General features: G+C 50.1%; 1 protein-coding gene across 1 annotated transcript in view; it reads left to right on the top strand.

The window, feature by feature from the left end:
• Positions 1-3616: 3616 nt before the first annotated feature.
• Positions 3617-12141, top strand: part of DOC2B (double C2 domain beta) — a 132037-nt gene continuing 123512 nt past the window's right edge. The window contains exon 1 of the mRNA XM_035139755.3: positions 3617-4477. Within this exon, the coding sequence (XP_034995646.1) occupies positions 4108-4477 (370 nt within the window). The 5' untranslated portion in view covers positions 3617-4107. The remainder of the gene's footprint in view (positions 4478-12141) is intronic.

The following is a 12141-nucleotide window of genomic DNA, read 5'->3' as shown; positions in this document are numbered from 1 at the left end:
TCATCTTTCTCTACCACTCACTCCTGCTTCAAGACCATTCTTTGTTAGACAAGGCTAGAGACAGGGAGATAAAGCCATCTCCTCCCTCCCAGCCTCAGCAGGCCTCAGATTTGGTCCTCTCACCTCGACCCAGAACTTGACTTGTCCCTGGTAGCTCTGGCTCCTTCAGGGGTGGGGCTGAGGGCCACATTCCATCCTAGGGCACCTTCTGAGGGCCACATGCTACTGGTGGGCAGGGCAACATTCCAAAGCGGGTGGAGCTAAACTATGGAACTCACTGCCACAGGATGGCTGTATTCTGCTTCCACAGTCGGAGGTAATAATAATAATAATAATAATAATAATAATAATAATAATAATAATAATAATGGACCGATTGTGAAGCTGAGGCTCCAATACTTGGGTCACCTCATGAGAAGAGAAGAATCCTTGGAAAAGACCCTGATGTTGGGAAAGATTGAGGGCACTAGGAGAAGGGGACAACAGAGGACGAGATGGTTGGACAGTGTTCTCGAAGCTACGAACATGAGTTTGACCAAACTGCGGGAGGCAGTGCAAGACAGGAGTGCCTGGTGTGCTATGGCCCATGGGGTCACGAAGAGTCGGACACGACTAAACAACAACAACAGCAATAATAATATTTTATTTGTATCCCACCCTCCCCAGCCAAAGTCAGGATCAGAGTGGCTAACATTATATAAATAAGACAATATGCATAATACAATATACAATATGCAAATAAATTAACATTCAACATTCATTAAAATAATACAGAATAATATTAAATATCAGCATTTCAACGTTAAACAGAAATCCACTCTTAACAGTTACAATAAGTAATTTCTGAACTCCAATCAATAAAACAGCAGCAAGCCACAGTGCACAACATAATACAATACAAAATGAGAAGCAGAGACTGGAAGGTGGGGCAAGGCAGGTGGAAAGAGGCCTTGCCTGATGGAGTCTCTCCCCTCACAATTCTTCCTCTAGCTTCCTTCTTGCTTCTGAATACCAGTTGCTGGACACCGCAGGAGGGCAGAGTTGTTCTTGTGCTTGGATCCTGCTTTGAGGATTTTGCACTGTTTGGCCACTGTGAGAGCAGGAGGCTGAACTGGGTGGGTCACTGGTCTGACCCAATAGGACTTTATTCACTAGGCTAGCTTCTACTCGCCAACTTACATGCCTTTCTTCCTGTCCTGCATCCAGGGAAGCGAGAAGCGTTGTCAGAGTTCAAGGACACAGTTCTAACCAGGGGAAAAAAACACTAAAGGTGTTTGATTCTGTTTACGAATTGGTTTCTGTGAAACATCTCAAAAAGATTAAGGTAAGAGTGACATCAGCAAAGTGTATAAAACCATCGCGTCTACAAAAACAGTTTTAGAATTTTGTGTATGAAACAATTCAAGGGGGATGCAGGCTGGAATAAGAAAATTCTCCATTTAACAGGTTTGCTGAAAAAGGTCTTCTTCAATAGGCATCAAAGAGACAATAGAGGTGGGGCCTGCTTTGAGATGAAACAGGAGGGAGTATGAAAGGCCCTTTCCCTAGATTGTATGGAGCAGACCTCCGGGAAAAAAGTGCCAGTGGTTATTTGGTTGGGCTGGGGGAGAATTGTAGAGTTGGAAGGGACACCAAGGGTCATCTAGTCAAACCCCTGTAATGAGAGGAATCACAGCTAAAGAAGATCAACCCAACTTGCATTTAAAGTACAGCCTACCTGATCCGCACTTTCCTAAATGATGCACAAACTGGAATGCAACCATCCTTTGAAATTTGGCCCTTCTCTGAATTTTGCCAGTTGGTTCTGCAGCCAAGTAACGTATGCAGAAAAAGGAACGCGGTGAAGCATGTGCATATTAGCCAAACTAGCACACCCAAATTAGTTACGTTAGGGGAAAGCTGCTCTGCAAAGTTGCGTGTGTGTTAGGTAGTGTTGTCTACAAACTTGTGCATTTTGGGAGAAATTTGCACTGAAAGGATGATGGCTTCTCGTAAGAACTTTAAAGTAAATAGATCACAAAGTGCTGTGGAAATGTGGAGATGTAAACATAACAATGAGAAATACAGAGAAACCTAAATAGGCAGGTGCAGCTGTCCCTATGGGTTGGGCATATATAGGGTGAGATTATCTTTTATCATCCAGTATAAACTGGGAATCCTCTGTGAGCTCTCTGAGCATTCTGTCCAGCTCTTAGCAACCTCCCTAGGGCTTAAGCATGACACAGGTGAAAGGGTTTATTCTCACGACAAAAGAGCGATGAGGTCCAGGGAAACCTTGTGTCAACCTGATTCTTGACCATGTGCAGAGTGCAGCTGTCACTCTGCAAAAGGACTGTGTTCTGAGCGGCCGGGCCAGAGGTAAAACACAACGTGGTTAATTGGAGCCCCCCGGGGAGGGCAGATTTTGCCACTCAAAAGTACACTCATTTTAATCAGGCTCGAATACTTTTTAAATGGCCCATTGACTCAGCCCTGTGTCAGAAAGTCATGGTTCTGAGTCACATCTATATTCCGGTTGCCCTGTTTAAGTAAAAGAGAGGATGTGGAAGATGATCTAGGTGGTGAAATCATCTACCTGGGAAGGAAAACTGTTGAGGGATTTGAGAATCTTTCCTAAGAAGAAAAATGAAAGCAGTTTTTTTTAAGAGGGGAGGGGGTGTATATGAGAGGGGTTTGTAATGGAGCGGGAGAAGACTAGGAGAGGGAAGAGGATTTTTGTTGCCGCCTCCCTCCTGTCGCGTTAATGTAGACTATAGAAAAACAAAGATGATTGGAAGTAAGTTCAGGGTGAACACATGGAAATGCTCGCCTCCTGCGCAATGTGTGATGATTCTGTGGAACTCACTGACACAAGCTCTGAGAAGGATTGCCTATATGCAGCTGCAGCCTGGAGAGGGCTAAAGGGAAGCAGGGCTCTCCTGAGATTCCGTTTTTTGTCCCCCGCTCCCTAAAGCCTTTCTGCCCCAGTTGGCCCAGGAAACAGGTGCCTCAGATTATCTTTCTCCTCCTCCCTTTCCACTCGCTTTTCCTTTTCTGCTGTGCTGTGTCCTTTAGATTACAAACAAACCTGAGGGCAGAGATTATCTTGAGGTTTCTCTTCGACCCGCAAGCTGCTCTGCGAACCTTCGCCCCCCCAACACCCCACCCCGCCCATCTCTCGGCTGAAGCACAGCAGCTTTTCAAAATTGCTTTCAATGAATAAACGCTGGATGGTGAGCGCATTCCCAAAGCGCAGCTGCGTTTAGCTGCCACAGTGAAAGCAGAGCCTCCAGTCTCAGGGCAGCCCACTTCTTTGGAGCCCCAGATGCTGTTGTGTGTGTGTGTGTGTGGACAGACCTCTTGCCCTGCTCACCCCTTCCTTAGAGGCACGCGGCTGAGTCCAGACAACCAAACCCACCCGAGTTTTCCCGCCGTCCTCTTTGCGGCTCCTCAAGATGTAACCCTGCAGACCGAGAGCCAGAGGTGCAAGCGGCTGGAAGTCAGCCTGGGCGCTGGTGCTTTGCGCGTGTTTTTTGAAAAACCAGGCAAGTGGCAAATTTGTTGGGTTTCTTTTAATAATAATAATAAAGCAAAAACCCAAGAACCTTTCCCTGCCTGTGCTCCTCCTCCTCCTGTTAGCGATTGGAAAGGAGCGGTAGGCGAGAGCGGAGCGGGCGAGGCCGAGGACTCCCTCCGAGACCCCTTCCAGCAGCCAGAGGGCTCTGCTGCGGGCGGCCAGAGGGGAGCAGCATTGCCCCTCGCCCGGCCACCTGCCCCAGCCTCTGAATTCCTCCCGGCTCGCCTTTTGTTGCTGCTGCGAGCTGGTGACATCACCCCGTCTGCCCCTCCTTGCCTCTCTCTGATCCGTCTCAGGTTTCCCACCCACCGCCCCTTCTCTCCTCCGGCTGACGGTGTCTGTGAATCTAGACGGGGAGAGAGAGAGAGAGAGACAGAGAGAAAGGGAACCGGCAGCAGCATGAGCAGATCCCCGGGGATCCCGAGGGCACAGCGGACCCCGTAAGGCTCCGGCGGCGGGGAAAGCGCTCCTCCACCCCCGAGCCCCCCTTGCTCCGCTTCTCCTCGGATCCCCCCCGACGTACTCCCGGCGATTCTCCCAGAGCCGTATGCATGACACTCCGGAAAGGCGAGCGGACCACCATCAGCATCCAGGAGCACATGGCCATTGACGTCTGCCCCGGACCTATCCGACCCATCAAGCAGATCTCGGATTACTTCCCCCGCTTCCCCCGAGGGCTCCCGGCCACCGTCAGCCGCAGCAACAGCCTGCGCTCCTCGCCGTCGTCCTCCGCTGCCGGGCAGCTGGCGGTCAGCCCTTCGGAGACGACGGCGCCCCGGGAGGACGACGAAGATGTGGACCAGCTCTTCGGCGCCTACGGGACCGAGGCGCCGGCCGAGCAGCCGGCCAAGCGGCGAGCTGAGCCGGAGGAGGAGGCGGCGGAGGCGGTGGACCCCGAGGGCTACGAGTCGGATGACTGCAGTGAGTTCCGCAGGTCTCTTCCTTGAGTCGGGCTGGGGGTTGCGCAAGAGCCTCGTTCTGTGGTTTGGTGTGTGTGTGTGTGTGTGTGTGTGTGTGTGTTGCCTCGTGAGCCCAGGCTCTCAGTCACTTTCGGTTTTTCTAACCCCCCCCCCAAATGTCCACAGAGTTCTGCGTGTTGTTTTTTAAATCCTCACGAAAATTCACCAGCGTTTGGTGCAAATGAACTCATTTTTGCAAGCGATCTCTCTCCCCCCCCGCACCCGCACCCGCCAGATATAAAAATTGCTTGTTCCTCCTACTGAGATCTTCCTTTTTATACTTGCTTTTTGTTAAAAGAAGGCGTTTTTATCTTATTTATTTTTTGGTAAACATTGTATGGCTGGAGAACTGCATTGCAAATTTCAGATCAGTGCAAATTTCAGAAAGCGCGAATTGGAAAGGTTCAACTTTGACATGCACACCGGGTCAAATTTCTGCCCCATCCCTGACTGTGAGTTTTCCTTCTAATAAGCCCCCCCCCAGTTCTAAATCTAGATTTGACCGAGTTTCTAGCACGCTGGCCTTTGGAGGTCAGAGGAAACCTTGAGAGCTCAGCCGGCCTGTCACCTGTGACAGGGACAATCCGTTGGGTGCCCCCCCTTGCGCCAGCCTGTTTGAAACAAATGCCGGTGGCGCAGAGGAGCATCACATCCACCGCACACTTGCGCACCTATGTCAGCCCCACGGAAGAAACCAGAGGGGGAGCTGTGAAACAGACCCCCCCCCGGTTGGCTTGCACCCACCAGTTGCTGTTTGGCACGGACGGCGGTGGAGATGGCAATCGCATGGATCGCTTTGTCCTCGTCCCCCCCCCTCTCCCGCCACCCACCGAATCCAGGAGAGAGAAAACAAACCCCTTGTTGGAAGGGCGCGTGAGCTTTTGTCAAACTCTTCCAGCTTGGCAGAACAAACATTGCACTACGCAGGGAGACACCCTGTCCCCGAGCCCTGCGGAGCCTGGCACACCGGCAATGCCATCCGTTTTCCCTTTTACACATTTCCCAGATCTATCTTCCCTCCTTCCGTTTTAAAACAACACCATGCCTCCTTTCACCCACTCCCTTTGGCGCTTTCTCTCTCTCATAACAAGGCACGCACAATTCCCTTACTTGGGGGGGGAGGTCTCTTTCTCCTCTGCAACCCAAACCTCCCTCTCTCTCTCTCTCGCCCCCCCCCACATTCCTGCAGCCGCCACCCCCCTAAATTCTGCCTTCTCTGGTTTCTTAATCTCCCTCTTTCCAGTGCCGAAATTCCATCAATCCCTCTTCCTCCCCCCCCCCCGTCCTCAAGCTGCCGACTTTAGTCCCCTCCCGACACCCCCCACCTCGTCAATGTCACCCCGACAGCCCACCCTCGGTGGGGGTCGAGGCAGCGTTGCTACAGCCGCAATCCTCCGCTATGCAGCCCAAGAGCTTGTCCGGCTCGCTCCTCCTTGCTCGACACAATATAAACAAGCAAGGGGAGCCCCCTCCTCTCCCTTGCGCGCCTCCCCCCCCCTCTTATTTGAGAACTAGGATATTTCAAAGACACCAGTTGCATCGCCTTCTCTGGTGTGGCCATGCAGGGAAGGGAGGGGGGCGGCTCGGGTCCTCGGCAGGTTTGAGCTGGTTTGAGAGCAAGGGTATTAGGGTAAAGGTGCGCAGAGTGGGGTCCAGCTAGACCAGCTAGTCCACTGATGGGGAAATCTGAGCCGGGGAAGAATCTTGGTGTCTTTCGCCGCTGCCTCTCTCCCGCCTGGATAAAACTCCCTAGCTGTCATCTTCCCAGCAGTGAGATGGGGAGAAAGAGAGAGCTCTCTGGTATCGTACAAATGGTGCAGGAAATCTTTTGCATAACCAGAGCGTTGTGTTGGTTTTTTTAAAAAAAGGAAAACAACATTCCCTCCCCCCCCATTTCATCCCAAGCTGACTGGGTACAGCTGCATATTAACCCTGCTCCCCCTTGCCACCTGTTTCAATAAAGAAGCCTTCTTGTTCATTGGCAGGCACGGCATTGGCTAGGCAGGCAATCACAGAACAGGAGATTTGGAAGGGGATCAAAGGGTCGCCTAGTCCAACCCCCTGTGATGCAGGAATTAAAGCTATATTTTGTGTGTGTGGGGTGGTGGTGTTATTTTTCAGCTACTCTTGATTGGAGGAAAGAGCCTGGGAAAAGAGGGAGAGCCGCAGTGTAGCATCCGAACTTGGAAACCAAGTTTTTAAAAGGGTTGGGGGAGTTGTCAGGGTTCGGGACCTTTTGGAGGGGTGTGGAAGAGGCAAACATAACCTCTGCTCTTGTGGTCATCACAAGGGGATTTAAAATACTCCCTCTGTGTTAAGGTTCCCCTCCCCATCCAACCTATTTTTTATTTTTAAAGCTAGCCCTGCTTCTCTGCCTTGACAAGCAGAAATTCAAACTGCGATGCTCAGAGCGAGCCCATGATGGAGGAAAGCGCCACTTGTTGAATGTTTGTCCCATGTGCGCTTGTTGAAGGAGGGGTGGGCAACCAATGGCCCTCCAGATGTTTCTGGACTCCGGCTCCCATCATCCTGGGCTATTGGGAGCTGATGGGAGATGGACGCCGACAGCATCGCAAGCTCCACAGGTTCCCACCCGTCCTGAAAGGAGCTCGGCGAGGGCAGGTAGGTGTGCTAATAGGTTGGCGCATTGCTGATAGGTTGCCCTATATAAATTCTCCTATCCCCTGCCCACCCTTCCCACCTAGGGAGAAGCAGACAGTGTGGGGTCAGTGGATGGGAGAGCTGAGAATTCTTGGAGTCAGATTTTTGCTCATCCGCAGTCACTTGAGTACGTTGCTCAGCCTTGTTTTCCCCATCTTGGTAGCCTACCTTGCAGGGCTGGTCTGGGGTGGGGAGGAAATGGGTTAGGCACTGTAACTGCTTCAGCTGTAGCTCTGCAGCAGAGAACATGTTTTCGAACTGCACCTCCAAAGGGAAGATTTCGTGGTAGCAGCTGCTATGGGGAGATTCCTGCCCCTGTATGTTGTTGTTCAGCCGTTCAGTCGTGTCCGACTCTTTGTGACTCCATGGACCATAGCACGCCAGGCACTCCTGTCTTGCACTGCCTCCCGCAGTTTGGTCAAACTCATGTTCGTAGCTTCGAGAACACTGTCCAACCATCTCGTCCTCTGCCGTCCCCTTCTCCTTGTGCCCTCCATCTTTCCCAACATCAGGGTCTTTTCCAAGGATTCTTCTCTTCTCATGAGGTGGCCAAAGTATTGGAGCCTCAGCTTCAGGATCTGTCCTTCCAGTGAGCACTCAGGGCTGATTTCCTTCAGAATGGACAGGTTTGATCTTCTTGCAGTCCATGGGACTCTCAAGAGTCTCCTCCAGCACCATAATTAAAAGCATCAATTTTTTGGCGATCAGCCTTCTTGATGGAAGGGTGGAGAGAGCTTAGGAGGAAGATACAGCAAGCTGTCTTCTCCCACTTCAGGTCCACCAAGATAATCAGACCTGCTCTTATCCTGCTAGAGAGGCGAGGTGCAGTTTCACACATTTGGAGTCCTACACATGATCCGCACATGGCACTTGCTGTCAGAAGCAGGAAGTTGGTTTGTCCCAATCAAGTTTTTTTTTTTCTGGGATACTTGGAAGCGCTGGAAGAGAAGGGCGGCTAAAAGGGAAGGTTCTCCAGCATTTTCCATGACTTGGTAATATTCTGAAAGCGTTTGAAGCAGGGGTCAGCAAACTTTTTCAGCAGGGCACTGTCTCTCAGACCTTGTGGGGGGCCAGACTATATTTTGAAAACAAACAAACAAACAAATTCCTATGCCCCACAAATAACCCAGAGATGCATTTTAAATAAAACGACACATTCTACTCATGTAAAAACACGCTGATCCCTGGACCATCCGCAGGCCAGATTTAGAAGGCGATTGGGCCGGATCAGGCCCCTGGGCCATAGTTTGCCTACCCATGGTTTGGAGGGAAGGAAAAAGGATCTCTCTGCAGCCTGTACTCCTCAATCTGGAGTGCCATGCATTTTTCCAGGCACGTGGACCTCCTGCACCTCCATGAGCTTTCCAAACCATGTAAGATGCTATAGCTGGTGCTCCACAAGCGCTCCAAACACTATAGTTGCATTATAACAAGGGGGCAGGATATTTACTTTTTAACAAGGGGGTGCGAGCAGCTCTCTGCAGCCCTGTGCCCCTCAATCCAGAGCTCCATGCTTCCCCCCCCCAACAGTCAGGTGGAGCTCCTGCACTGGCGCAGCTCCACACACCTTCCAAATACGTAGGAAGCCAGACAGTGAAAATATCTGGTGACCATTTTTCTGTGGAATGGGCCACAGTGCATCCCAACCCCACTGTTGGGACTTCTGAATTGCTTCAACCCACGATGCTTCTCGGCGCCAACACTTTCGGCTGCGTAGAGACATATGAGAACTGATCTTGCATTATCCATTTTTTAAAAAAGGACTTGCTTCTGGCCTCTGAGAAGCAGTGAGGATCCGACTTCACCAGAGAGTGGAAGTACTTGATCCAGAATTAGGCAAGTTTCTACTCTTGGGTGACAGTCCGCACTGACAGGAATCATGTGCCAGAGGATAAATGGGTCCACCTGAGGGGGGCAGCCCCACTTTGCAGAAGTAATTTGCTAGAGCTGGATGAGAATCTCTCTGAGACAGTGATTTCCTAATACAACTGGGGTGGGCTTAAGGAATTGAGAATTGGCTCTCCCTCCCCTTCCAGTTTTGACTCACTTTGGGATGCACATTATTTTTACTACTGAGGACAAGAATGAGAACCGCTTCTTAGGGCATGTGGAATCTATGGCCTGAGGTCCAGTTGTGGCCCTTCACTCCTCTCTCTCTCTGGCCCTTGAGCTTCTTTCCAGGCCACGCCCCCTCCCAGAGGCCACACCCTCCTTGAATGTGTTTGCCTGGCTGGAAGCATGTCCTGGGACTCGAATAATGGCTCTTGCTTCCCTGGATGCAGGATAGAGAGAAGGGTGTGTACAAGTGTACAGAAAGTAGCCTATGCTGCAAAATTTACATGAGTGGCCCCGCCCACTTTTGCTTCTGGCTCCACCCACCTCAGAAGGAGCAACACCTAACCAAGCTAAAAATATTTCACTGCCTCTCTTAGGAGATCAGAGAGAACTGATCTCCTATGGACCTTAAAAGAAAGGAAAAATATATGGAGTTGACTAGTCGAGACATTACTGTAAGTTGCTTATTTGATCTTGTTTGTGTAGAGAGAAGTTGTTGTTGTTTAGTTGTTTAGTCATGTCCGACTCTTCGTGACCCCATGGACCAGAGCACGCCAGGCACTCCTGTCTTCCACTGCGTCCCGCAGTTTGGTCAGACTCATGTTGGTAACTTCGAGAACACTGTCCAACCATCTCGTCCTCTGTCGTCCCCTTCTCCTTATGCCCCCCATCTTTCCGAACATCAGGGTCTTTTCCAGGGAGTCTTCTCTTCTCATGAGGTGGCCAAAGTATTGGAGCCTCAGCTTCACGATCTGTCCTTCCAGGGAGCACTCAGGGCTGATTTCCTTAAGAATGGATAGGTTTGATCTTCTTGCAGTCCATGGGACTCTCAAGAGTCTCCTCCAGCACCATAATTCAAAAAGCATCAATTCTTCAGCGATAGAAGTTAAGTGGTTTATATTAAATAAAAGGGAGAAAAACAGAAATGGTTCTTCTAACAAGAAAAGCTTCAGGTAGCTGCCTGCGATCATTCTGCCAGGGTAACAGCTTTCTGCAGCTGCTCTGAAAATCCTTGGGTTTCAATTTTCAGGTAGAAAGGAGTTCCCAGCACCATTTATTAAAACACTTAGGTAGTGTGGAATATCTAGCTTTCCCCAGCATTGCTCAGAACCAGTTTTCCCTGGCTGCTGCTGCTTCATCATCCTTCCTGAAATTTTTCGTGTGAGTGATCCTAGCCTATCAGGGAACCTACAGTGAATGGGATCACTCAACTCCTCAGCCCATCAGGGATCCCATAGTAGACACAAACCACCACCGGGTTTTGTGGCCAGTTGGAGGGCAGGATCCTGTCCTTGCCAACTGGATTTGGCTGCGTGGCAATGTCGCTGAGGGCAATGAACAAGCAGGCGTTTCTGCAAGGAAGACCTTGGCAGTGTGAGGGTGGCGCACGGCATGTCAAAAAGGCATTTGGCGGTGCCAGAAATGTTTGTGACAAATTGCCAGTCATTTCAGCACAGTGCTAGCTCTTTCCATTTTGCCCTGAGAGCCTAAGGCATGAAAGGTAACAACACATTTCAGAAAATGCTAGCATCTTAGCATCCCCTTTGAACCTTTATCCAGAGGGGGTTTGGATGTTGGGGGAAGGAAGCATTCCCCCCCCCGGAAGAAGGGGGCCAGTGTGGCTTAATTTCATTGCCGTGTGTGTGGGAAAAGAAGAGACCCCCCTATCAAAAGGCAAGGTGCGCATCTGGGAGGCTGTGAGCAGGAGAGAGTGAGCAGGCAAGGAGCCCTGGTGTGGATTAAATGTTTGGTAGCATGCCAGGTGGTGCCTGCTGAGATGGGGTGACTTTTCTGCTAGGAGAGGCGCACTGAGCAGTAATTTGCCTTTAAAAAAACAAACCGCTGCCTGGAATTGAAGGAGAATGGACTTTCCGGCCCTCATCTTCCTGGAACGTAGTGGTCCCAGATGGATGCTGGGGAGGCAGCTGTTGTTTGGCATGTCTTGGAGACAGAAGCTCTAATCTGGGGCTCCCGAGAATTGAGGGAAATGGGTCTTCACCCCTCCCGACTCTCCCCTCCCCACAACCTTCTAAATGCAGCTGCACAGCTTTTCAGAGGATAAGTTTTCCTGCTGCTTTATCATAAACCACTGTGATTAAATAGAAAAAGGAGTGGTATGATGTTACACTGAACTAACACAATAGAAACAAACATGTCTGTGTGCACATACGTATCTACACACACACACACACACACACACACACACACTTCTATATGTACATACACACATTACAATCTTATGCGCACATGTGTGTGAGTGTGTTTATATGTACGCCATCATCACCTGTTTATTTGTATGGCACCCTTCTGTAGTTAAAAGCATGCTCAAGGTGGCTTGCAACAGGAAAAGGTTTACATGATTACAAAAATTTAAAGAAAGTAGTCATAAGGAATAAATATAAATTCACCACCACCACCCTTTATCTTTATTTGCAAACATATTCCAAAACAACCCAAATCTCTCCTCTCTCTCTCTGCACACATCTCTCTCTCTATTTACACACACACATGTGCCTTTCTATACCATATTTGCAAAAGTCCGCCATCCCACTGTTTTCATTGCCTGTTTCCCACTGATCGCGATTTTGCAGAAATAACGCCGTTTTCTCATGTTGGCGGTTGCTTTGCTTTGCTTTTGCTTTCTTCGCCCTCCTCTTTTCCCATTCTTGTTAATGAATGAAATGTTGCGTGTGCAAATGGAGCAGTCCTGGTCTCACAAAGAAGCCGAAGAGAACTGGCGCCTCTAAGAACAAGGGGCCAGGAATTTCAGGGAAGCAGATTTTGGATAAAAGTTCAGAGGTGCATCCTGATATGGTCCACTGTGGGGCAGAGAGAGGGGGGGCCTCCTTCCTCCACTGGAGTTTTTTACACAGAGGCTGGGAAGTCACCTGACAAGGATGCTGTCATTGC

The sequence above is a fragment of the Zootoca vivipara genome, chromosome 14 (genome assembly GCF_965207765.1).
Source record: "Zootoca vivipara chromosome 14, rZooViv2.hap1.1, whole genome shotgun sequence".
Classification (NCBI taxonomy): Eukaryota; Metazoa; Chordata; class Lepidosauria; order Squamata; family Lacertidae; genus Zootoca; species Zootoca vivipara.
The sequence above is the reverse complement of the archived record's forward strand: the minus strand, read 5'-3'. Positions and strand labels throughout refer to the sequence as shown.